The 26,546-nt window shown below is 52.1% G+C and overlaps 1 protein-coding gene across 1 annotated transcript in view; it reads right to left on the bottom strand.

The window, feature by feature from the left end:
• MEGF8 (multiple EGF like domains 8) overlaps window positions 1–25,925 on the bottom strand; it is a gene marked incomplete at both ends in the record, with an annotated part of 50,545 nt that extends 24,620 nt beyond the window's left edge. The window contains 21 exons of the mRNA XM_080703081.1: window positions 61–271; window positions 612–811; window positions 1,270–1,518; window positions 1,788–1,901; window positions 1,990–2,121; window positions 2,204–2,322; window positions 3,134–3,370; window positions 4,096–4,296; window positions 4,678–4,878; window positions 7,772–7,935; window positions 8,018–8,162; window positions 8,931–9,050; window positions 9,327–9,481; window positions 11,373–11,495; window positions 11,620–11,765; window positions 12,885–13,300; window positions 14,423–14,511; window positions 14,593–14,773; window positions 15,445–15,651; window positions 16,525–16,688; window positions 25,739–25,925. Coding sequence (XP_080559207.1) covers window positions 61–271; window positions 612–811; window positions 1,270–1,518; window positions 1,788–1,901; window positions 1,990–2,121; window positions 2,204–2,322; window positions 3,134–3,370; window positions 4,096–4,296; window positions 4,678–4,878; window positions 7,772–7,935; window positions 8,018–8,162; window positions 8,931–9,050; window positions 9,327–9,481; window positions 11,373–11,495; window positions 11,620–11,765; window positions 12,885–13,300; window positions 14,423–14,511; window positions 14,593–14,773; window positions 15,445–15,651; window positions 16,525–16,688; window positions 25,739–25,925 — 3,761 coding nt within the window. The remainder of the gene's footprint in view (window positions 1–60; window positions 272–611; window positions 812–1,269; window positions 1,519–1,787; window positions 1,902–1,989; window positions 2,122–2,203; window positions 2,323–3,133; window positions 3,371–4,095; window positions 4,297–4,677; window positions 4,879–7,771; window positions 7,936–8,017; window positions 8,163–8,930; window positions 9,051–9,326; window positions 9,482–11,372; window positions 11,496–11,619; window positions 11,766–12,884; window positions 13,301–14,422; window positions 14,512–14,592; window positions 14,774–15,444; window positions 15,652–16,524; window positions 16,689–25,738) is intronic.
• Window positions 25,926–26,546: the final 621 nt, after the last annotated feature.

The following is a 26,546-nucleotide window of genomic DNA, read 5'->3' as shown; positions in this document are numbered from 1 at the left end:
GCTGCCCACCCCGCTGTGTCCCTAAGCTCACCCTCCCAGCCCCTCTGGCCCCTGGCTCACCGGGGGTCCCCATAGTAGCCTGGAGAGCAGAGCTGGCAGTGGGCACCCTCAGTGTGGTCTTGGCAGAAGCAGAGCCCGCTGAGGTTGTCGCAGTGGCCCCGGCGTGGGTCCCCGTGCCCGTTGCACTGGCACGGCCGGCAGCCGCCCGAGCCCGTGGCATTGCCAAAGCTGCCAGGCCGGCACCGTTCGCAGTGCTCCCCCCACGTCCAGTCTGTGGAGGCCCCAGCAGGTGGGTCAGGGACAAGGGCAGGAAGGGGCCCAGACCAACTGATTTAGATGATCCCTGACTCCCAACACCACTGCTTCAAAGGACTGACACCAAGGCTCCTACCCAGGGAGAAATGGTAAGCCCCAAGAAGGGAAACTGAGGCCCTGCTAGAGAGACAGTGACAACCTTTGGGTCAGGCACAGGGAAATGGGGTAGGGAGCCATGGAGCTGCACAAGGGGATACTTAACCCCACTTAGAGAACAGGAAGCTGGAGCCTCAAAAAGGGAGAAGGCTCCCTCCAGGGCTGTGCCAAGAGGCTCAGGACAAGGGAGGGCTGCTCACCCTGGCACTCATCGCAGAAGCCGGGTCCCCGCTTGCGGCAGTGGCTATGAAAATTGCAACCACAGTCTCGAGAGCAGCGTGGGGGAGGGGGTCCCGGGGGAGGTGTGGGTGGGGGCAGGTCTGATGTCCAGCCCACGTCACACACGCAGGTAAAGTCCGGGGGTCCACTGCACACTCCGTGGCCACAGTCCTCCAGGCACCTGAGGGCAGGGGTGGGGGAAGGGCTAGGCAGGGCCAGAGCCCTCAAACACCTTCCCATCATCTCCACCCACCACACCACCATCACAAGGGGCTGCCTATATTCACTGTCCCGAGCTGTGTGGGAGACTCAGTTTCCTAGGTAACTTCCTTATCTGTGGTGACATCTGTCTCCATAGCAACCATATAGCACTACTGTGAAAACCCACCCTCAACCTCCTCAGAGTCCTACATCTCCACAGCAATGCTGAAGCCTATGGGCCAGCCGGTGAGTGTCCTGTTTCCATGGTAACTAGGGTTGCCTTGGAGAACCTGCCACTTAAATGAGGACCTAGTCTACAAGGTAAAAACCCAGACTAACTGGGGATCCATAGGAGGGAGCCCTGAACCACGATGGCTTCCTCCAACTTGAGCCCCAGCCCTGTAACACTGTCTCCATGACAACCCAGGCCTCACTCACGTGCGGTTGCAATGCGTGATGCCATCGCCCTGGTAGCCACGCTGGCAGTGACACTCATAGCTGAGGGGTGTGTTCAAGCAGGTCGCCCGTGGGTGACACCGTGCCAGGCCCAGGCGACACTCATCCACATCTGGACAGCGGGCATAAGCCCAGCGGGCAGGGAGAGCCACAGGCAGCCCCAGGCCTTCTCCCACCCACAGGGAGCAGTCACCCCCACCCAGGGGCCCCGAGAAGTCCCCCTGTAGGCACCTGGAGTTGGAGCGGGGGCAATATAAACACAGAAGCCAGAGATAGGGAAAGAGTGACAGGAGGAGACAGAGACATAAAGAGCAGGAGAAGGAAAAGAGAAGGAAAGGTGAGAGGAAAAAGAAAAGGAGGAGGGGAAGAGGAGAAAAGCAGGGATGGAAGAAGGTAAAGGAAGAGCAGACGGTACAGACAGGACAAGGGGAGAGACAAAAAGGCGTTAGAGCCACTGAGGAGGGACGGCCAGGCCCCACCCCCGGCCCGGCCCTGCTCACCGCCCCAGCGTGGGGTTGTCCTCGTTGCCACACCAGCCACACTCGTGGCTCTGCAAACACTCGTGGCAGGTCAGGAAGCCATCGCAACTCCGGCACCTGGGCTCCGAGTGCACACTGCAGGGTGCAGAGGGGAGGGGTGTGAGAGCCCAGGCCCCTCCGTCAGCTGGCACCTCCATTCCCTCAGCCCCACCCCAGGACCCACCTGTCATCCCAGCCACGGCAGCCCCCATGTGGGTACCGGGCCAGGTAGGCAGCAAACAGGAAGCAGGTGTGGGTGGACTGGCACCAGGCACACTGGCTGGAGTTGGCCAGGCAGTCCTCACAGGTCAGACGCCTGGGATGGGAGCAGGGGCCACGTCACTCCAGCCCGCGCCCCTGTGCGCACCCACCCGCTCCCTGGTAGCCTCCTGGCTCACTGGCTGCAGAGGGGGGGACACTCCTCCGGGCTCTTTAGGGCACCCCGACCCCGGCCCCGCCGGCTGCACGCCGCGTCCCCTTTGCGGCTGGTGCTCTGATGCCATTCGCAGAAGGGATCCTGGAAGGGGTTGGACAACTGGTCAGAGCTCAGCTCAGCCCACTCCCTTGGGACCCCAGTGCCCACCCTCACCTGCCCAACGTGCAGCTGCCTTCCTCCCTGGCCCTCCCCCGCGGCCTGCCTTCGCACTTCCCCTCAGACACACATGCATCCTGCCTGCCCAGCATCCACCCTTTTTTGGCCACAGCACCGGCTGTGGGGCTGGGTAGGGCAGATCCAGAGGTGGGCAAGAGACCATGGTACCCTCTGACTGGACCAGTTTTCACAATACCCAATCAGAGCCAATAAAATTCCTGTACTTCTATCCAACTGCCAGTGGTACGGGTGAGGTTGGGACAGACAGAGAAAGGCTCTTTTCACTTGGGGCTGAGTGGGGGTATCAAAGTCCAGAGCCTGGGGACTTCCCTGCCAGTCACTAGAACAAATCCCCCAAGAAACAGGATGTGGACAAAGGGAACTGGCACCGTTTGAACAGCTGGAGCTAGCAGGCCTAAAGGCCATCTCAGAGACTCTAGTTGCCTGAGGGAAAAGGCCCCTGATCAAAGGGGTTCAACTGCACTTTCTGGCCCCACACCAGGACATATCCTGACTATCAGATGCCCATCTTTCCACATCCCACCTGGCTCTCACATCTAGATGCAGGACAACAGCCCCAGCTATCTGCTCCTGCTCCCCACCAGAGCCCCGAGGCTGCCCATGCCAGCTCCTGGGGGGCCATCCCAGACATCTGCTCTGGCTGCCTCCATCTTTTTTGGGGGAAGAGCTAGGTAAGTCTCCACCCAGGATCCCCACTCTGTGGCACGGTGGGCACCTGGGTGCAGGCATGGCAGTCTCGATGCTCCTCACAGAGTGGGCAGAGGGCAGGCACCAGCACCAGCAGGGTCCCGCCAGCCCAGTCGTCCTCGCAGTGGGCCCCACCCTGGCGCAGGTGGCAGGTGGCACTGCTCAGGCACCAGCCGCAGCCCTGGTCTGCCAGGCAGCCCAGGCAGGAGGAATAGGAGGCACAGGCTGAGGAGCGGTAGGGCTCCAGGAAGAAGAAGGAGATCTCCTGGGGAAGGGACCACAGGAAGGTCTGGAGTCAAACCTTAAGGTGGGGTCGTATTTGGAGCTAAGGACTGGAGTTACGGGTTTGGAAACCAGGTTGAGAACTTAGCACATGAGAAAGTTAGGATTTAGAAAACCCAACAGACAAAAGAGGATCAGGGTCCCAAAGAAGCTAGAGACTAGAGGTCAAAATTTGGAGGGCTAGGGTCAGGGCAAGAGGAGCCGGATGTGGCCATGGGTGAGAACATGATCTGGGGCTGGGATGTGCTCAATGGCAGAACATTTGCTGACATTCTCGAGGCCCTGAGTTACATCCCAGCACCAACACCAAAACTAAAAGAAAATGGGCCGGGCATGGTGGCGCACACTTGTAATCCCCGCGCTTGGGAGGCGGAGTTAGGAGGATCGCGCAGGTTTGAAGGCAGCCTCGCTGGCTTAAGAGACCCTGTTTCCAAATAAAAATATAAAAAAAATAGGTGTCTGGGAGTGTAGCCTGGAGGTAGAAGGGTTTCCAGGAACCCCAGTACCACCAAAAAAAAAAAAAAAGAATATGGGATCGTATCAGGGTCAGGGGTCAGAGGCTGGGGTCAAGAAGGGGTCAAGAGTCAGAGTCAGAAGCCAGCACTCAGGGAGTTAGTTTGTGGCCTGGGGTTCAGAGAGCTCAGGGGACCCGAGTGAGGACCACGATGGGGATAGGGTCACAGATCACAGGCTGGGCTGATCACTCACGCTGCCACCTGGTACACCAGTTCGATCCCACAGCAAAGTGAGCTCACTGTGCCCAGGGCCTGCAGAGCCGTTGAGCTGGCCACGGATCTCCACCGCGTACTTGTGGCCTCGCCCAGGCAGCGGGAAGAGGCGGGCAGACCCAGGGCGCTGCAGTCGCCGCGTCTCCTTCTCCTGCTGAGCCACCCAGCGTCCCACCTCCTCCTGGGTAGGAGTGAGCAACAGACAGGGGCCTCAGAATTCTTCATACTGCTTTCTCAAGACCCCCCCCCAGTCCTCTCAGCACCCCACTTCCTCCTAGGAAGAAGGCCTCAGAGCTCCTTGGATTTTCCAGTGAACCACTTCTTCCTTGGATGTCTGACTTGGGAACTCAAACCTTCCTCAACTTTGTCAAAATCCCTTAAACCCTGTTCACAGTTAAAGACTCCAGTGCCCTCACCCTCCTGTCAGGATCTACCTCACGCTTCGCTTCTTATTTCTCCCTAGTCTTCCCCTGGGACCTTCATAGCATCATGCATGCCCCGCACCACACCTCTAGTACCACATTTCCCAAAACTACATCCCAAATGTCCAAGGCTGCCTCACCATGTTCTCTGTGTCGGGGCCACGGGCCATCCGGGCCAGAACGTGGAGGCGCTGGGCCCGGGCCCACACAGCCACATCCTCAGCCCCTGGCCCACCTGGGCCTCCAGGTAGCAGCGGGTGAATGAAGCCACGGTAGACCAGGGACACATCTGTCTCTGGGCTGGGTGTCAGGGTGATGGTTGTACTGCGGACGATCGAGACCTGCACCAGCCAGGGATGGGGTAAATAAGTGAGTCCCTCTTTGGACTAATCCCAACTCCTCCTACCTGTCGGACCACATCAAAACCAGAGAAGACCAGTCGACCAACCTCCTTCCCTATTTTAGCAAGTGAGAAATGAGTGGGGCAAAGGTTAGGTGGCTTGCCCATCATCCCCTGGGAAGAGTCTGGACTCACATCCAGACATCAGAAACAGGGTCCCAGATCCCATCTTGACCCAAAGTGCCCACTTATCTCCAATTCAACTTACAAGTCCAGGACTGGTGCCTTCAGTATCCTCCTCCCCAACTCCCCACCTGAGCGCTTCCAAGCCCAAACCTAACATTTCAAGCGATGGGCATAGTACATGGCTTATGCTGCTTGTGTGATTTTGTTGTGTTTCATAGTATATGTATATGGTATTGGGGATCAAACTGGGGGCTCTACCACTGAGCTATAGCCTCAACCCCCTTTTTTAATTTACTTACTTATTTATTTTGTAGTACTAGGAATTGAACCCAGGGGCGTTCGACCTCTGAGCTACACTCCTAGCCTTATTTTTTACTTCAAAAGGTCTCACTAGCCGGGCGTGGTGGCGCACGCTTGTAATCCCCGCGCTTGGGAGGCAGAGACAGGAGGATCGTGCAGGATCGAAGCCAGCCGCGCTGGCTTAGGAGACCCTGTTTCCAAATAAAAATGTAAAAATAGGTCTGGGAGTGTAGCCCAGAGGTAGAAGGGCTTCCAGGAACCCCAGTACCACAAAAAAAAAAAAAAAAGTTCTCACTAAATTACTGAGGGCCTTGCTAAGTCGCTAAAGCTAGTCTCCAACCTGTGATCCTCCTTTCTCAGTCTCCCAAGTACTAGGATCACAGGTACATATCAGTGTGCCAGGCTGTTACCATTTTTATTTGGTTTGGTTGTTATAATACTGGGGATTGAACCAAGGAGCATTCTGCCTCCAAGTTACATCCTCATTTCTTTTTTTGTTTTGAACAGGTTCTCACTAGGTTGCTGAAGGCTTCACTAAGATGCTGAGGGGGGGTCTCAAATCTGCAATCCTCCTGTCTCAGCCTCCCAAGTATGGAGGTTATAGACATGCACTACCATGCCCAGTTTTTATTTTATTTTATGTGGGGGGATTGAATCCAAGGGATGTTCTATTTCTGAGCTATGCCCTCAGCCCTATTTTTTATTTTGAAAAAGGGTCTAAGTTGTTAAGGACCTCGCCAAGTTATTGAGGCTCTCCTGAAATTGATGATCTTTCTGTCTCAGCCTCCCAAATACTGAGGTTTCAGGCATGCACCACCATGTCCAGCTTATTTTTTTTTTTATTTTGAAACAGAATCTAAGGGCATAGTGGCACACACCTGTAATCCCAGTCCTTGGAGGCTGTGACAGGAGGATTGCAGGATCGCAGCTAGCCTCAGCTACTTAGCGAGGCCCTCCGCAACTTAGCAAGATCTGTTTCAAAAATAAATAAAAGCTGGGATCATGGTTCATGGACAGCCTCAGCTACTTAGTGAGGCCCTTTGCAACTCAGTGAGATCCTGTTTCAAAATAAAGAATAAAAAATAGGGCTGGTGGTGGCGCATGCTTGTAATCCCAGCATTCGGGAGGCTGAGACCAGAGGATCGCAGTTCGCGGACAGCCTCAGCTACTTAGTGAGGCCCTCTGCAACTTAGTGAGACCCTGTTTCAAAAAATAAAGAACAAAATGCCGGGCGTGGTGGCGCACGCTTGTAATCCCCGCGCTTGGGAGGCGGAGACAGGAGGATCGCGCAGGTTCGAAGCCAGTCACGCTGGCGTAAGAGACCCTGTTTCAAAAATATAAAATAGGTCTGGGAGCGTAGCCCGGAGGTAGAAGGGCTTCCAGGAATCCCAGTACCACCAAAAAAAAAAAAAAAAAAGGGCAGGTGGTGTGGCTCGGAGGTCAAATGCCCCTGGGTTCCATCCCCAGGCCCGTTAAAAAAAAAAAAAAAAAATAGGGCTGGGGGTGTAGCTTGGATATAGAATGCCCCTGGGTTCCATCCCCAGTACTGCAAAACAAATAAATAGATAGATAGATAGATAGATAGATAGATAGATAGATAGATAGAGCTGGGTGTGGTGGCACATGCTTGTAATCCTAGTACTTGGAAGCCTGAGACAGGAGGATCACAGGTTCGCTACTTGGTGAGGCCCTCAGTAACTTAGTGAGACCCTGTTTCAAAATAAGGAATAAAAAATGGGGCTGAGGGTGCAGCTCAGAAGTAGAATGCCCCTGGGTTCAATCCACAGTACTACAAAATAAAAATAAAATAGAGATGGGAGTATAGCTCAGAGGCAAAATGCCCCTGTGTTCAATCCCTAGTACCACAAAGAAAAAGATAAAAAAAAAAAAATACAGTCTCACTTAGTTGCTAAGAGTTTTGCTAAGTTGCCTGATTCTGGCCTCAAACCTTCAATCCTCCTCTCAGCCTCCAAAGACTGGGATTCCAGCCATGCTCCACCACACCCGGCCCCCATGCCATTTTATTTTTTTATTTTAAGTCAGGATCTCACTAAGTTGCCAAGGCTGGTAGCAAACTTGCTATCCTCCCACTGCAGCCTCCTGAGTATCTGTGATTACTGGAGTGCACCACTGGACCCAGCTACCTATATTCTTTTCAAGTCCATAAGGCAAATCGGACCCTTGAACATAAAGACTTTCAGGGTAAACACAGAGTGATAGGACCCATTTAGGGCTGGGGGCTTAGCTAAGTGGCAGAGTGCTTATTTAGTATGTATGAAGCCTTGGGTCCCAACCCCCTACCAAAACAAAATGAAACAAAAAACCCAAGAACCACTTGAAAATACCCAAACCCTATGCCCAGGTGGGCCCAGGACCATCACCACCACACCCCAGCCTGTGGTTCCCACCTTGTCAGGCTGGGAGGCGTTGGGCGGCTGCTGGAAGGTGAGCAGGTGCAGGCCAGGCAGGAAGCTCTGGGTGACACAGGCCTCCAGAGATGTGACGAAGACAGGCGCTGGCCCCCACCAGCCCACGGTGCCCGAGATCTGCTCCCCTCGGCAGCGGGCCTGCTCTGAGAGGACAGGGGCGTGGGGGGCTGGGAATCAGTGGCCGGTGCTCTGCCACCCCTCCCACCACCACCACTGGACACTCACCAGGCCGAGGGAGGCAGCTCTCATTGTGCACACACCAGCCCAGGGCGCCAGGACCCCGAGGAGGGGCCGTGGGGCTGCTGAAGGCAAGGCATGCCTGGCAGTCCCCCAGGAGGCGGCCCAGGCCCAGGCAGCTGGCAGCTGGACACTGCAAGGATGGGAGGGAACGGGGCTTAGTGTCCACTGGGGCTCAAGGGACGTGGGAATGGCTGAGGATGCACAGTCCTGAGGGGGAATGGGCTAGTAAACTGCATGGGGAAGTGAAATCTGGGAACTGAGATCAAAGACAGGGGTTGGAGAATCCAGGCATAGGGTTATGGACTCAGACGATCAGGTTAGCTGGGCGTGGTGGTACACATCTGTAATTTCAGTACTTGGGAGGCTGAGACAGGAGGATTGCAGTTTCCAGGACAGCCCCAGCAACTTAGCGAGAGCTTGTTTTAAAATTAAAAAAAAAAAAAAGTAAAATAGAGGTAGAATGCCCCTGGGTTCAATGCCTGGAACCACAAAGAATAAAAAAATAAAAATATAAATAAAAATAAAAATAAAGGATCAAGTTAGCCAGACATAGTGGCACACTCCTGTAATCCTAGTGCTTGGGAGGCTGAGACAGGAGGGTCACAGGTTCAAGGATAGTTATAGCAAGTAGTGAGACAACCTGGCAAGACCCTGTTTCAAAGATAAAAATAAATTCGGGCTGGGGGTGTAGCTCAGAGGTAGAATGGCCCAGGGCTCAAACCCCAGTACTGAAAAAAAAGGGAATCAGGCTGGTGAGGGAGGGCAGGAATGAAGATCTCAGATGTGATTACAAGCCATCCCGCTGCGGGAAAGTCCTTGACCACTTGGTTCAGGCAAAGGGAAGCCAGGGCATATCTCTGTACTAGGGAACAGGGAGTCCAGGCAGGCAGTCACTCACAGCCCCTGAGGGGGTCCCGGGAGGAGGTGCAGCTTGGCAGGCCCCCTGACACCAACTGCATTCAGGATCTCGGGAGCAGACACTGCGGTCTGTGTACATGGAGCAATAGTCCAAGTGGTACTGTAGAGACAGGAGGGTAGAAGAGGGTACTCAGACACAGGGCTGTCCCCCAGATGCTCACGCACTTTGGGCATCCCAGGGAACCTCAGCTGTGCAGTTCCTTGAGGACCCCATCCCTCTCCTCCCAGCCCAGGGGCCATCTGTCCCCTCCTCCCTCAACTGCAGAACTTCCTTCCCTCCTCTAATGGCCAGGGAGCCCACTCTAGTCTTCCTCTCACCTGCGGGAGCCACGCCACCTCCTCCCCAGCCCCCTCTCCCTGTCAACCGGGTGCTCACATCCAGGGCAGGCGCCTGGAACACGAAGGGGGGCACCTTGTAGGCCATCAAGTCCCCACGAGGCCGACCACTGTACCCTCCAGCCACCAACAGGACACTGCCACCAAGCACAGCCGCCACATGTGAGTACCGACCACTGGGAGGCGCTGCTCGGCCTAGGAAAACACAGACCCAAGAACATCAGCCCCAGACCCCCACTGCCACCTTCCTGGCTTCCCTGCGGTGGCGCCCCTGACTGCTGAGCCTCAGCCCAGCCTTCTTACTTCTGTTTCAACCCCACCTATCCAAGGAAACCTTTCCATCCTCCACTGGCTGCAATTCTCTCACCTCTCTGAGCTCCAATCCTCCCCGCCCAAATCATATCTCAGACACAGCATGATCTTTGGGGTCAGAAAGACTTGGGTCAGATCCTGAGTCTACCACTTACTTGGGTTTTAATCACTAATCAACTACTAGCTGTGTGGCCTTAGGCAGGAGACTCAACTTCTCTGAGTCTTGTTTTTTTTCTCTATAAATGGAACCATCACCCCACCTTCAAGGAGTAGAGAAGACTGGAGAGCCCTAGGAAAGCTCACCTGGCTGTCCTCAAACCTGTGAGCCTCCTGTCCCAAATACTGGGATTATCAGCATCATGTGCCACCATACTTTGCTAAGAAGTCATTTTTTTTCTCCTTTTCTGTGATACTGGGGATTGAACCAAGGGGCATTCTACCTCTGAGATATATCCCAGGCCCTTTTTTGCAGGTCCAGGGATGGAATCCAGGGGCATTCTACCTCCAAGCTACACCCTCTCCCCTAGTTTTTATTCTTTATTTTGAAACAGGGTCTCACTAAGTTGCAGAGGGCCTCATTAAGTAGCCGAGGCTCTCCACGAACCGTGATCCTCTGGTCTCAGTCTCCCGAATGCTGCGATTACAAGCGCGCACCACCATGCGCGGCATTTTTTTTCCCCCGGTGGTACTGGAGTTCCTGGAAACCCTTCTACCTCCGGGCTACACTCCCAGACCTATTTTATATTTAACTGGAAACAGGGTCTCTTAAGCCAGCAAGGCTGGCTTCAAACCTGCACGATCCTCCTGTCTCCGTGGGGATTACAAGCGTGCACCACCATGCCCGGCTTATTTTTTATTTTTAAACAGAGTCTCACTAAATTTCTGAGGCTGTCCTCAAACCTGTGATTCTCCCGTCTCAGCCTTCCAAGAACTGAGATCATATAGAGTATACCACCATCCCCAGCTAAGAAAACAAAAATGTTTTTGGCGGTACTAGGATTGAACCCAGGAGCATTCTACCTTTGAGCTATACTCCCAGCCCTATTTGATTTCCTTAAACCTGTGATCTTCCTGTCTCAGTTTCCCAAGTACTGGAATTACAGACATGTGCCCCCCACACCCAACCTAGGAAATTTATACAAAAAGAAAGGAGCCGAGTGTGATGCGTACACTTGTCATTCCAGTACTGTTTCAAAATAAAGAATAAAAAATAGGGCTGGGGGTGTAGCTCGGAGGTAGAATGTCCATGAGTTCCATCCCCAATGCCACAAAAAATAAAAAATAGCCAGGCGTGGTGGCGCACGCTTGGAATCCCTGCGCTTGGGAGGTGGAGACAGGAGAATTGCGCAGGTTTGAAGCCAGCCGCGCTGGCTTAAGAGACCGTTTACAAATAAAAATATAAAATAGGTCTGGGAATGTGGTTCGGAGGTAGAAGGGTTCCATCCCCAGTACTACAAAAAATAACTAAATAATTAAATAAATAAAAATAAAAAATAACCCTAACCCTAAAAAGTTGCTGCTTCTTAGGCAGTTTCCTGGGGAAAGCCAGAAACTGGCAAGGCCTGGGTTGAAGCCTAGGCCTGATGCTGCGTGACTGCCTCCCCTTCCATTGTAGCAATGCCCTAGTCCTGTCTCAGGCTCAGGCTTGCCTCCAGAGGCTGCTCCAACAAGATGCCTGGCTCTCTCAGCCAGAACCACAGCGGCTCCTGCTCAGATGCACTGCAGTGGAAGGTGGGGCCCTCAGGAGGCCTCAGAGAAATAGAGGGCCACTCACCCTCAGGGGTTCCTGGGGGGGCAAGCTCAGCCCCTGACACCCACTGATGGCAGCCAAGGTGATAAAAGAAGATGCCGTCTTCATAGCACTTTTCCTCCTGATAGTGGGTATGCACGTTTCCCCCTGAGAAAGGAAGAAAGGGGCATAGCGGGCAAGCCTCGAGGAGGTGGGTACACCATGCAGGGATCCTCAGTTGGAGGCTTGCTCAGGCCCCTAGCAGGCAAGCAGAATTGGAGAACCTCCTCACCATAGACTACCATGTAGTTGCCCAGGACACTGGCCGTGTGGAAGGCTCTCTCCCGAGGGCCCTGAAGCCCATCCCGGCCCTTCAGGGTTGTCCACACCCGTCGGTCCACGTGGAAAAGCTCGGTAGAGTTCACTCGCACAGAGAACCTATAGGGGGGAGGCAAGGCAGGGGATCAGGGCAGGAAGGGCCTCTCTCCTTCCTCTTAGGAGCTCAACCCAGGGTTGAGGCTAGACACAACCAGGTCTATGTCCCCTCTGTGGGCAGGACCGGGCCTGACTCATCTCTAGGTTACCTGTATAATCTGACAAGGACTAGACACTAATGAGGGGCTTAATTAAGAGTAGATAAATGAGAGTATGGGGAGACAAGTGACCAAAAGATTAAAGATCAAAGCCAGGTGTTATCCCAGCACTTGGGAGGCTGAGATATGAGGATCTGGGTTCGCGGACAGCCTCAGCTACTTAGTAAGGCCCTCTGCAACTTAGTGAGACTCTATTTCAAAATAAAGAATAAAAACTAGGGTTGGGGTATAGCCTGGAGGTAGAATGTCCCTGGGTTCAATCCCCAACACCACCACACACACACAAATATATATATATATATATATATATATATATATATATATATATATATCTCTGAAAGCCAGATGTGATGGTATACACCTATAATCCCAGTCGTTGGGAGGTTGAGACAAAAGATTTTCAGTTTGAGGCCAGTGTGAAATAACTTAGTGAGACCCTGTCTCAAAACAAAAAATAAAGCCGGGCGTAGTGGCACACGCTTGTAATCTCAGCATTCGGAGGCTGAGACAGGAGGATCACGGTTCGCAGACAGCCTCAGCTACTTAGTGAGGCCCTCCGCAACTTAGTAAGACCCTGTTTCAAAAATAAAGAATAAAAAATAGGGCAGGGGGTGTAGCTCGGAGGTCAAGTGCCTCTGGGTTCTATCCCCAGAAAATAGAGCTGGGGTATAGCTCAAAAAGAGAAAGCCCCTGGATTGAAACTCCAGTGCCACAAATAGGGGAGGGGCTGGGGACTCAGCTTAGTGCTAGAGTACCCTGGGTTCAATCCCCAATACCGTACACACACATACAAGAAGAGAAGATAATGAAAGGCTAAATAAATGAATGAGTAAAGGAAGAAAAGAAGGAGGGGCTAAGGAACCACAGGGACCTGTTAGTAGGTGAAGACCTCTAAAGACCAAAGCTCCTGGAGTGTCGGGCCGGTCTGGCCCTGAGGGACAGAGGTCATGGGCAGGTCACTCACCGGGCAGTGGAGGGCCGGTGCCCACCATGGACCAGCAGGGCACGGGAGGGAGCATGGAACACCATGGAGTGGCCAGTAGCGGCAGGGGGCCGCCCACCTGCCGGAGCCACCTGCTCCCAATAGCCACCACTGGAGCTGTCGAGACGGAAACGGAAGAGGCCAGAAGAGAAGAGGTCGTGCTGGGTGCGGCCACCAGAGACGTAGAGCCAGATGTCGTCCACCAGGGCAGCCGCATGACCTGCCAGGCCAGGGGGCCCTGAGGCGCTGGAGGCAGGCTGTGCCAGGAGCTCCCAGTGGCCACCGCCCAGCGGACTAAAGGCCCACACATCGTTGGTAAGAGAGCCGTCAGCCAGCTCACCGCCCATCAGCACCAGGGAGCCGGCCCAGGCCACGGCCACGTGGGAGTGACGGGCCGCCTGTGAGGAAGAGACAAGGAGACAGAGATGGAGAGGGAGGCAGATGGCGACACATGCAGAGAGCCAGAGCCAGACACGAGACCAGAGACAGAAAGGCAGATGGCGAGATAAAGACAAAGACAGAGACAGGCAGAGAGAAAAGGAGAGACAGGCCCAGAAAGACGGGGACGTGCAAATGAAGACAAAGTGAGAGAGAGAAGCACGGGGGGTGGGGGGGGGGACAGAAATAGAAGTAACAGAAAAGCTGAGAGAGAGAAACAGATCCAGAGAGATGGAGACCAAGAGAGAACAAAAGCCCAAGAATAAGAGACACAAAAACAGAGACAAAGTAAAATGCAGGGTGAAAGGGAAAGAAAGAGGAGCAGGCCAGGCATGGCGGCCTGCCAGCTACTAGGGAGGCTGAGGCAGGAGGATCAAGGACGATCGCAAGGTCAAGACCAGTGGGAGCAACTTAGAGAGATTCTGGCTCAAAATAAAACAAAACAAAAAAGGGCTGGGGGGCTGGCCGTGGTGGCACACACCTGTAATCCCAGTACTTGGGAGGCTGAGACAAGGGGATCGAAGGTTCAAGGACAGCCTCAGCCACTTGGTGAGACTCTCGCAACTTAGTAAGAGTCTGTTTCAAAAGAAAAATTTTAAATAGGGCTGGGGGTATTTTTTTTTTTTTTTTTTTAGAGGTAGAATGATGCTTCTTGGTTCAGACCAGCTGTGGTGGCACACACTTGTAATCCCAGTATTTGAGGCTGAGACAGGATTGCAGGTTCACGGCCAGCCTCAGCTACATAGTGAGGCCCTCCACAACTTAGTGAGACTCTGTTTCAAAATAAAGAAGAAAAAATAGGGCTGAGGGTGTAGCTTGGAGGTAGAATGCACCTGGGTTCAATCTCCAGTACCACCAAAAAAAAAGAGAGAGAGAAAAGAAAAGAAAGGAAGAAAGGAAGGAAGGAAGGAAGAAAGAAAACCAGAGGATCAGAGAATGCAAAAGCAGAAAAAAGGAAAAGCAGGTTCCTACATCAGGGTATGGGGCTGGGGACTATCAGGCAATAAGGGTCACTCTGGGGAGCCCTGGCTGGGTCTGACAAAGCAGAAAGCCTCCAGCCAGGGCAAAAGAAGGGTCCATACCGGTGCAGGACGCAGATCCCAGCGCTCCCACGTATTGGAGGAGAAGTTGTAAAGAACGAGGTCACCTAGAGCCTTGTTGAGGTCCTGGCCTGTGCAGGGATGGATGGTGTCAAGCCCTGGACACAGGTTGCCATGCCTCCAGACCCCACATACTCACCCCATCTGCTCACCTCCAAAAACAGCCAGCAGCCCTGGTGGGGACAGGAATGCACCTGCTGCCCCAATACGGGCAGAGAAGGCAGGGTCCCCGGCACTCACATTGTGCCACCAGCCAGCCCCCTGATTCTCCCATAGGTGCAGGTCACAGGCGTGTCCCAAAAAGCCAGGCTCGCAGCGGCATGGTCCCAGGGGCTGCGGAGAAAGACAGAAACAAAGAAGTGAACACAGAGAGAAATCACGGCACAGAGACACAGGGCAGAAGGAGAGAGAGACGAGAAGGGAAAGAATGGTAAAACAGAGACAGAGCGGCAGAAGAGAGAGAGACAGAAAAAGAGACATAGATGAACAGAGAAAGAAACAGAGGACACAGAAATGAAGCAAAGAAGACATGCCAACAGAAAAGGCAAAGGCCCATCAAAAAATAATCACAGGCAGAAGACGGCAGGTTGGAGAGAGTATCTGAAGGATCTAGAAGGACGAGGCAGGAAGGACTCAGAACACAATTCAGATGCCGAGGTGCAAGTGCAGGGCTCGGGTGCAAGGTTAGAGGTGAACGACAGTCCTGACAGAGGGCCACACCAAGCAGCAGGCGGGAAGAGGGACCCAGGGGTGGCAACAGAACAGAGGCAGAGCTCCCGGGTAGGGAGGGATGTGGCTGAGAATGGAGTGGGGGAGGCCTGTGGGCAGAGGTGGGACAGGGCTGGAGCCACAGGTGGGGGTGGGATCTGGAAGCAGGGGGGCAGGGGTATTATGGTGGAGGGGCAGTTTCAGACTGGCACAAGGTCCAGTCTCAGAGCTGGGAGTGGTGTGTGTGTGTGGTCACAGATCAAGGGCCCCAGGGAACACAGCTGGGAACAGCTCACCGAGGCGCAGGTGCCATGGCTGCCACAGTAGGCTGCGCACTCCTGCAGGCTGCAGTCAGGGCCCCCCCAGCCCGGCTCACAGACACACACTCCTGGGGGCTGGCACTGTCCATGGCTCTGGCAGCCCCCCGGGCACAGGGAGAAGTGGAAGGAGGCATTGAAGCCCAGCAGGTTGTAGTTGGCATCGCTGAAGAGGTGCAGCAGCATCTGCAGGACAAGGGGCTGGGCAGGTTGCGGGCTCCGGGCGCCAGACCAAGAAGGTGGCTCACCCCGCGGGGACCCAGGGCCCCACCGCCTGGTACAGAGATTAAACCAGGGGCATCCTACCTCCGAGACACATGCCTAGGCCTATTTTATTTTTTTATTTATCTTGGGGGTGGTATGGGGATTGAACCCAGGGGCGTTCTACCCCTGAGCTATATTCCCAGCCCTATTTTTTAAATTTTTACTTTGAAACTGTGTCTCACTAAATTGCAGAGGACCTCATGAAGTTGTCAAGGCTGGCTGCAAACCTGCCATCCTCCTGTCTCAGCTTCCTACGTACTGGGATAACAAGCATGCACCACCACACCCGGCTTTATCTTTTTTTTTTTTTTTTTTTTGCAGTACTGAGGATGGATCCCAGGGGCATTCTACCTCCAAGCTACACCCACAGCCCTATCTTTTCTTCTTTATTTTGAAAAACAGGGTCTCATTGAGTTTCAAAGAGCCTCACTAAGTAGCTGAGGCTGTCTGCAAACCTCATCCTCCTATCTTAGCCTCCCTAATGCTAGGATTACAAGTGTGCACCACCATGCCCGGCTTTTATCTTTTTATTTTGAAACATGATACATCATCTCACTAAATTGCTGAGGCTGGCCTCAAACCTGCAATCCTCTGGCCTCAGTCTCCCAAGTACTGGGATTACAGGCACAGGCCACCACATCTGGCCTCTCTCCACATTCTCTGCATCCTTCTCTCTGATGCCCTCTGGCAGTCTCTTGGTCCCTCCTGGCTTCTTCCTTTTCCCTGTTTTACCCCTCTCTCCCCATGCCCCATTAGACCCTCCAGCTCCGGCCCCACCGCCTGGTCCCCACTAACCTTGCCTGAGGAAGCCTCGATGGGTGGAGGTCGGGTGCTCCCACTCAGACTGGCCAGCAGCGGGCCTCGGGAGGAGTCACCATCATACACAAACAGGTAGTCATATGTGCATTCTGTATCCAAGAAAAGGAAGTCCAGCAGGATCCGGTGCTGAGGGCTCGGGGCTGGGAGGGAGCAGAGGGACCAGGTTCACATGGAGCCCGTCTTCCCCAGCTCTCCATGCGACCCGCCCACAGGCACCAAGCCCTGCCTTGGGCTGATGTGGGGGCTGAAAGGTAAGTCAGGCCTGGGTCCACTTTGAGGGGCGTCCAGTCTCACAGCCCAAAAAGGTCAGAGCTGTGACAGCCAGAGGGGCAGGAGCCCAGAGAAGGAACCAGTGTTAGCCCCATGACCAGGCTGAACAGCTCCCCACTGTTCATATGCAAAAACCAAGGTGCAGAGAGGAAAGCCCAGGCCAGCAGTCACAGGGCTATAGTGTTTCCCAATGCCTCATTCGCCTCATCCATACCTGAGCCTCAGACACTCCAGGCCCTGGGACTCCCTGTGCAGAGCCCAACACACTCCAAGGGAAATCCCATTGCCACCCCTTAACAAAGCCTTGACCATTCATTCATTCATTCATTCATTCATTCATTCATTTTGTAGTTCTGGGAATTGAACTCAGGAGAATCCTACCTCCAAGCTATACCCCCAGACCTTTTTATGTTTTATTTTGAAACAGGGACTTGCTAGATTGCTGAGGCTGTCCTCTTAACCTGTGATTCTCCTGACTCAGCCTCCCAAGTACTGGAATTCCAGGTGTATGCCACCACACCCAGCCCAGACTTTCCTGCAATATCACAGTCCCCCTCTGCACTCACAGTCTCCTCACTCTGTTTACTGTGGTGGCTACAGGCACAGACTCTGGACTTAGATTACCCAGGCTCAAGTCTTGGCTCCACTAAAGAGCCACTAGCTGTGTGACCTTGGGAGAGTCACCTACTCCGCCCGGCTCTATTTCCTCATCTGTAAAGTGGGGATATAATAATACGGTAGCTGATCCAAACACCTGTTGGGCCAGAGCTAGAATGCGGCTCACTGGCAGAGCACTTGCCCAGCATACATGAGGCCATGAGCATACATGAGGCACTACAAAAGAAACTTTTCAGACCACAATTTTTTTTTTTCCGGTACTGAGGATTGAACCCAAGAGCATTCTTCCTCCAATCTATATCCCCAGTCCTATTTTATTTTTTATTTTGAAACAGGGTCTCACCAAGTTGCAGAGGGTCTTCCTCAGTAGTTCCTCCTGTCTCAGCCTCCCAAGTACTAGGGTTACAAGTGTGCACCAGAGCCTGGCTCTCTAGGAACTTCTTTAAAAATGTTTTTCTTAGCCAGGCGAGGTGGTGCGTGATTGTAATCCCAGTACTTGGGAGGCTGAGACAGAAGGATTGTGCAGGTTCGAAGCCAGCCTCAGCTACTTACTGAGGCTCTCGGCAACTTAGTGAGACCCTGTTTCCAAATAAAATAGAAACTAGGTCTGGGAGTGCAGCCCGAAGGTAGAAAGCCTCTGGGTTCTATCCCCAGGACCACAAAAAAAAAAAAAAAAAAAAAAATATTTTTCTTGGGGTTTGAACCCAGGGACATTCTGCCCATGAGCTATAACCCCAGCCCTATTTTATTTTTTTATTTGGAAACGGAATCTCAATAAGTTGCTGAGAGCCTCACTAAATTGTTGAGGCTGGCCTTGAAGCTGCCATCCTCCTGTCTCAGCTGTCTAAATACTGGGATTACAGGTGTGTGACACCACACTCAGCTCACTTCTCAAATTAAAGGTGACAGTACTTAGGAGGCTAATACAGGAAAATTGCAAGTTCAAGTTCACAGCCAGTCTCAGAAATTTAATAGGGCCCATTCAATTTAGTGAAACTCTGTTTCAAAATAAAGAATAAACCGGGTGTGGTCCGTCCCCCCCCCACCCCCCCACCCCGCCTGGGAGGCGGAAACAGGAGAATTATGCAGATTTGAAGCCAGCAGTGCTGGTGTAAGAGACCCTGTTTCCAAATAAAAATAAAAATAAAAATAAATAGGTCTGGGAGTGTAGCCCGCCAGTACCACCAAAAAATAAAATTAAATAAAGAATAAACCTGGTGTGGTGTCCCATGCTTGTAATCCCAGCATCCAGGAGACAGAGACCTGAGGATCACAGTTTGTGGACAGCTTCAGCTACTTAGTGAAGCCCTTCACAACTCAGTGCCACCCTGTTTCAAAATAAAGAGACTAAGCCGAGCATGGTGGCACATACTTGTAATCCCAGCATTTGAGAAGCTGAGACAGGAGGATCGCGGTTTGGGGACAGCCTCAGCTACTTAGTGAGGCCCTTTGCAACTCAGTAAGACCTGTTTCAAAATAAAGAATAAAAAAATAGGGCTAGCTGAGCGTGGTGGCACACGCTTGTAATCCCCGCGCTTGGGAGGCAGAGACAAAAGGAGCGCGCTGGCTTAGGAGATCCTGTTTCCAAATTAAAAAAATGTAAAAATAGGTCTAGGAGTGTAGCCCGGAGGTAGAAGGGCTTCCAGGAACCCCAGTACCACCAAAAAAATAAATAAAATAAAAATAAAATAAAAATAAATAGGGCTAGGGATGTAGCTCAGAGGTAGAATGCCCCTGGGTCCTAACCCCAGTACTGCAAAAATAAATAAATAAATAAATAAATAAATAAATAAATAAATAAATAAATGGAAAAAAGAATTTAAAAAATAGGGCTGGGGGTGCAGCTCAGAGGTAGAATGCTCCTGGGTTCCATCCTCAGTACTGTAAAAAATAAAATAAATGCCGGGTGTGGTGGCGCACACTTATAATCCCCGCACTTGGGAGGCTGAGACAGGAGGATCGCGCAGGTTCAAAGCCAGCCTCAGCTACTTAGTGAGGCTCTCGGCAACTTAGTGAGACCCTGTTTCCAAATAAAATATAAAATGGGTCTGGGAGTATAGCCCGGAAGTAGAAAGACTATGGGTTCCACCCCCAATACCACCAAAAAAAAAAAAATAATAATAATCAAAAATAAATAAATAAATAAAATAAAGAGACTAAAAAAAAAAAATAGGGCTGGGGTTGTAGTTCAGAGGTACAGTATTCCTGAGTTCCATACCTGGTACTGTTAAAAAAAGAAAAGAAAAGAAAAGAAAAGAGTAAAAGACAGAGCTAGGAATTTAGCACAGAGGTCAAATGTCCCTGGGTTCAATCCTTAGTATCACCCCCCCCAAAAAAAACTAAAGGTGAGAACTGGTAATATATGCTTGTAATCCCAGTACTTTGGGAGGCTGAGACAGGAAGATCACAGGTTCACAGCCAGCCTCAGCTACTTAGTGAGTGAGGTCATCTGCAACTTAGTGAGACTCATTTCAAGATAAAAAAGAATAAAATAGTACCAGCGGTGTAGCTTGTAGATAGAATTTCCCTGGATCCCACCCCCAATACCACAAAAATAAAATAATACAGGTGAGAACTAAGCAGAGTGTGGTGGTGCACACCTGTAACTTCAGCACTGGGAGGAGGCTGAGACAGGAGGATCTCAGGCTTGTGAGACCCTGTTTCAAAATAAAAAATAAAACCAAGCATGGGGGTGCATGCTTGTAATCCCAGAGCTTGGGAGGCTGAGACAGGAGGATCGCAGTTCAAGGACAGCCTCAGCTACTTAGTGAGGCCCTTTATAACTCAGTGGGATCTTGCTTCAAAATAAAGAAGAAGACAGGCGTGGTGGCACATGCTTGTAATTCCAGCACTTGGGAGGCTGAGACAGGAGGATCACATGGGTTGGAAGCCAGCCTCAGCTACTGAGTGAGGCTCTCAGCAACTTAGTGAGACCCTGTTTCCAAATAAAGTATAAAATAGGTCTGGGAGTATAGCCCGGAGGTAGAAAAGTCCTTGGGTTCCACCCTCAGTACCACAAAAATAAATAAATAAATAATAAAAAATAAAAATGAAGCCGAGAGTGGTGGCGCATGCTTGTAATTCCAGCGCTTGGGAGGCTGAGACAGGAGGATCACACAGGTTCGAAGCCAGTCTCAGCTACTGAGTGAGGCTCACAGCAACTTAGTGAGACCCTGTTTCCAAATAAAGTATAAAATAGGTCTGGGAGTATAGCCCGGAGATAGAAAAGCCTCTGGGTTCCACCCCCAGTACCACAAAATAAATAAATAATAATAAAGAAGAAAAAATAGGACTGGTGGTGTAGCTCGAAGGTAGAATACCCCTGGGTTCCATCCCCAGTACCACAAAAAATAAAAATAAAAATAAAATAAAATAGGGTTGTGGGTGTAATTCAGAGGCAGATACCCTTTGGTTCAATCTCCAGTACCAAAAAAAAAAAAAAAAAAAAAAAGGTGAGATCTAATTCTCTGTTCCCTCTATCCTGGAAAGAGCCATTAGTCACTTGCTTGACCAGTAAAGGCAGCAGAACATTCTGGATAAAACGTCTGGGAAACAAGAATCCTCACATCTTTCACCTGGGCCTTATAGACTGCTTGTTCTCAGAATACAGCTGACGTGCTACAAAGAGAGCATGTCACAGCCACTTGGAGAAGCCACACACTCAGCCCGCAGCCCCTGCTGAGCTTCCGCCCGACAGCCAGCACCCACAGCCACCCATAGCCACCCACAGCCACCCACAGCGGCCCTGGCAGGGACCTCCTGGACACCCAGCCCAGGTGAACATCGGATGATGCAGCCCCAGCTGACTGTGTGAGAGGCAACAATGCCCATAAAGTGCTTACATGGGCCTAGCACATGCACATCTGCGTATCTGGGTCCTGGCTCCAGAAGGTTCTCTCAGTCCACATCCTGCACTAGAGGGCCCCAGGAGGCCACTGCAGACATCCCCGGGGAGCCCGGGCTGGGGAAGCCCGGAGGCCTGCAGGACCACTAGGCACCCTCGTGTGGCTCCTGGAGACGCTCATTTACCACTCGCTCCGGCTGTGTGATCAGAGGCTAGTTCCACGGGCTCTCTCAACCTCGGTTTCCTTAACTGTAAAACAGGAATGATTCTCTCCACCTACCACGGCTGGTGTGAACATTCATTGAGACAATGGCTGTACCCTGACAGCCCAGAGCCGGAGCACTCAATAGAGTAACGTGCCCAGCCCTTAGCCTTCTCCTCTCTCACCAGGAGCACTGAGTCTGCCTCCTCCTGGGCTTGGCCCCCAGCCTTGCCCTAACACGGGTTCCTAAGGGACTTTCACAACCTAACATCTAACCCTGCCGTCTCTCTGTTCAAAAGTCCTGCATGGCTCCTCACCACCCTACGAGGAAACCCAGCTCCCTAACCTGGTATCTCATATCACCCCAGCGCTTGCAGCTCCATGGGAGGCGAGGTCTATACATAAGCTAGCTCTGGAGAGCACATCTTTGCTTCTGGTTGGTAAACCTTCCCTCCTGGCTTCACTTCTGGCTGGTAAACCTCCCCTCCCAACCTTTCCTGGGTTGGGAACCCCTCTTTGGGGTTCTCAAGCCCCGTGATAACCTTCATTCCTATGGACCAGGGCCTTCTGTGTCTTAAGTCTACTTTCCCTGCAGCCCAGGGAGGCCCACAGGGCAGGACCAGAGCCTGGGCCCAATTCCCTCCTCAGCATGAGGCCTGGCACTGAGCAACAGCTCAGCAAATACTGGATGACAGAATGAAGAAATGCACAAAAGAAAGTCTGCTGAAGCTGGCAGAGCCCCCAGGGAACACCACAGGCAAATCCCCACCCAAACAGACCTCCCAGAATCTCACCAGCCTCAACCAAACTACACAGCTCTGTTCCTGGAATTACAAGCACATCTTTGTCAAGTGCCTGCCGAGATGAGGCCAGCTCACCATCTGCCTTCCCAAGCTCCTCCCTAAGTTCAAGGTCTCCTATTTCCACCCAACCTTCCCACAGAAATCTGATCCCAAACCACCACCTCCTGCCCCAGCTCAAAAGCAGGATGCTCTCACTAGTGAGGATGTTAGAAGTGGGACTAGATAAAGTGTGACCATGGTATAAAAGTCGGTGGGTTGCTTCCCCCTAACACACACACACACAGGGTGCTAGGGATGGAAAACAGCCTTGCACAAGCTAGGCAAATGCTCTACCACGGAGCTACATCTTCAGCCTGAGCCCTATTGTGAATATGTGCGTGTGTAGTACTAGGGATCGCATCCAGGGGGCTTTTTGTTGGTGCTGGTGGTACTAGGGATGGAACCCAGGGACATTTTACCTCCATGCTACATCCCTAGCCTTAATTTATTTTTTGTTTGGAAACAGGTTCTTGCTAAGTTGATGAGAGCCTCACTGAGTTGCTGAGACTGTCCTCGAACCTATCCTCCTATTTCAGCCTCCCAAGTATTGAGACTACAGGTGTGCACCACCACACCTGGTTCTAGGGGGCTTCTACCTCTGAGCTACACACCCAGTTCTATTTACTTTCTTTTAATCGGTGGTGGTACTGGGGGGTTGAACTTAGAGGCATTCTACCTCTAAGCTATACTCCCAGTTCTATTTTTTATTCTTTATTTTGAAACAGGGTCTCACTAAGTTGCAGAGGCTTCACTAAGTAACTGAAGCTGGCCAAAAAACTTGTGATCCTCCTGTCTCAGCCTCCCAGATGCTGGGATTACAAGCATGCGCCACCATGCCCGGCTTGCTTTAGTTGTTTTTTGAAACACCATCTTACTAAATTAACCACATGCTGCCCTCAAGTCTGAGATTCTCCTATCTCTGCCTTCCAGGTACTAGGATTACAGGCATGTGCTACAGCACATGCTTTTTAAATTTTTTTATTTTTTATTTTATTTTTATTATATATATCTTATTATATATATTATATATTATATATTCTTTTTATTATATATATATATATATATATATATATTTTTTTTTTTTTTTTTTTTTTTTTTTTTTTTTGGTGGTGGTGGTGGTACTGAGGTTCCTGGAAGCCCTTCTACCTCCAGGCTACACTCCCAGACCTATTTTATAATTTTTATGTGGAAACAGGGTCTCTTAAGCCAGCAAGGCTGGCTTCGAACCTGTGTGATCCTCCTGTCTCCACCTCCCAAGTGCAGGGATTACAAATGTGCGCCACCATGCCCAGCCTTCTTTTATATTAGTTTTATATATTATATATATATATATTTTTTTTTTTTTATTTTGTGGTACTGGTGATGAAACCCAGGGGCATTCTACCTCTAAGCTACACTCCCAGCCCTAATTTTTCTTCTTTACTTTGAAAAAGGTTCTCACTGAATTGCAAAGGGCCTCACTAAGTAACTGAGGCTGTCCTCGAACCACAATCCTCCTGTCTCAGCCTCCCAAATGCTGGGATTACAAGCGTGCGCCACCACGCCAGGCTCAGCCCTATTGCTTTTTAATAGATGAAGGAAGATGTTGGTTCTTCAAGGTAAAAGGCATTGGGAAGATGGGACATCAAGGGAGGCACCTGGAAGTCTTCCAGATGCCTCCCTCATCCTGATAGTCAGCCAGCTGGATTCCCAAGTCTCATTGGTGAAACTGCACATACATCTCCCTACAATTTCCATGCCTCTCAATCCCCCTAGGCCCTGCTCCAGTTCAGAACTCATTCTCCTATGAGACCAGCACACCCGAGTCTGCAGTCTGCCCCCACTCATCCTGAGAGCCACGTCCCACTCCTGCTCAAAATGGGTGGTTAGTTCCTGAGCAACCCCAAGAAAAAGGCCCAGTGCTCAGTGTGAGCATTCAAGGCCCATCTTCCCCTGCCTCTGGCTCCCTCCTCATCTCCCAGTCCGCAGTGCAGCCAAACCAGATGAGCAGCCTCCCTTTTCAACCCAAAAAACTTCAGTGGCTCCTCTATGATTTCCAGCCCATTCCTCCCTCTCCCCTTGGCCCACCCACACAGCCCCCTGCACCTCCCTCTGCTTCAGCCCCGAGCGCTGTCTCAGTGAGCACACTGAAGACACCACCATTTCCAACCAGTCTGGGCCTCTTCAAAGCCAGAGCATGATTCGTCCTCTCACCACACACTCCCCATTCTATCCTCATCCTGCAGCAAGAATGGTCCTGAGCTGGGGATGGGTAGACATGCTTACCCCGAGAAACGTACCTTCAACTAAACCTTAGGCGAAGTCAGCTATCTTCTCTGGGCACCTGACTCTTGGGTTTCTTTGCTATTGACCGGGAGCCCATAATGGAGGTTTGGAGTCTCTGTACAGGCTGTTCCCTCTTTCTGGAGTGCTCCTGCTCTTCCTCCTGACTGAGTCCTTCTGGACCCTTAGGCCTCAGCTCTGACATCTTCTCTAGGAAGCCTCTCTGCTGTCTCCCATTCCTGGGCCAAGTAATTCCTCTCGGCTCTCCCAGGCCTGTGGGATTCCTCCATCACAGGCCACGCTAGGTTGTCACTCTCTGTCAATGTGTTTTTCTCCCCCACTGGACTCCAAGACCTAAGTCACTGAGACTACTGGGGCTGTCTTGGTATTCTGCTACGTCCTGGCTGCAAATAAAATGTGTAGCACATGAATAACAGGAAAGAAATGCTTTTATTGACATACTTTATTTTATTTTATTTATTTATTTATTTGTACTGGGGATTGAACCCAGGGACATTCTACCTCTACCTCTGAGCTACACCCCCAGCCCTATTTTATTCTTTATTTTGAAACGGGGCCTCGCTAAGTTGCAGAGGGCCTCACTAAGTTGCTGAGGCTGACCACAAACCTGCGCTCCTCCTATCTCAGACTCCTAGGTACTGGGATTTTAAGTGTGAGCCACCATGCTCAGCTTACTGAAATATTTTAAACATAACAACACTAGTCATCCTAATACTATTTATTGAACGCTTACTGTGTTCCAGGTATCAGGCATATTAAAAAGCGGATCTAATTTAATTCTAACAACCCTAGGAGGTGAGTACTATAGTCATCCCCATTTGGGGTAAGAAAAGTTGAACCTCAGAGAAAGAAAGACACCTGCTTCCAAGTCAAAGCTTCAATTCTAAACCAAAGTGACTGGACTCAGAGCCACTACTCAGAATACCCCTTACCGATGCTCCTGGTTCGTCTGCAGGCATCTCACCCACCAGACTTCCAGGCCTTCCATGACAGGGCCCGGGTTGGCCACAACCCCTGGGTGTCCAGCATTTTAAAGCCCTGGGCCAGAACCGGGCTCCCGGAATGTGCTGACTGCTGAGTGCACCAATGAATGAACTAGACTGAGTGAGTGACCCACGCGGCTCCACTCACCCTCGATAAGCCACTCGCAGTTGCCATTGACGCTGTAGTTGCCCGCACCGTCTGTCACGAAGCCTGGCGCCTCCCGTAGCACCTGCCGCTGCCCCTTGCAGTCCCCAGCCAGGGCCCTGGAAGACAGCAGCCCCAGCACCACCAAGGCCAGGGCCAGTGTCGCGCCCAGAGCCCGGCCCGAGGCCATCGCCGCCTCCTGCACTGACCCCTTAAGAGACAGGAAGGGCCTTAAAGACCCGGAGAGGACCCTCTACCGGCGTGAAGCCCGGCAGATGCCACCTCTATAGGCGTAGCATGGCCTTGTAGACCCGGGAGGTCCAGGAGCAGTCCCCGCCAAGGAACAGCCGCTGTGGACGGGTTCTGGAAGCCGAGGGGCAGACCCTACCGATCCATGGAGGGCCTTAAATACGGGGTCGTTGTGGATGGATCCGACCCCTAGGGACCGGAGAGGTCCCTTATGGACACGGGCCCCCATAGGAGGTTCGAACCCATAAACTGTGTCCAGCCGTTAGACTCGGGCAGCTGCAGACCAAAACAGACCTTATCCACCGGGAGGTCCCCAGGGGCGAAAGGTTCTACGACCCGGCCACAGTCTCCATAAAAGGTGCAGGCCGGGACCCGCCAGGCCCGGACGGTCCCGGGGAGACCCCTCCAGCCCGGGGCGGGGCGCGAGCGGGTGTCGTGGGCGGAGCCTGTCCTCAGGGGCTCGGGCCCGGATCCCATAGGCGCGCTCCTTTAGCTCAGCCACCCGCACCTCCCTCCGGAGCCGGATGGGACAGATCAGAGAGACTAGGGGACGCTCGGGCCA

The sequence above is a fragment of the Muscardinus avellanarius genome, assembly GCF_963383645.1.
Source record: "Muscardinus avellanarius genome assembly, chromosome: 10".
NCBI classification, from domain to species: Eukaryota; Metazoa; Chordata; class Mammalia; order Rodentia; family Gliridae; genus Muscardinus; species Muscardinus avellanarius.
This window is presented reverse-complemented; position numbering and strand designations above follow the sequence as displayed.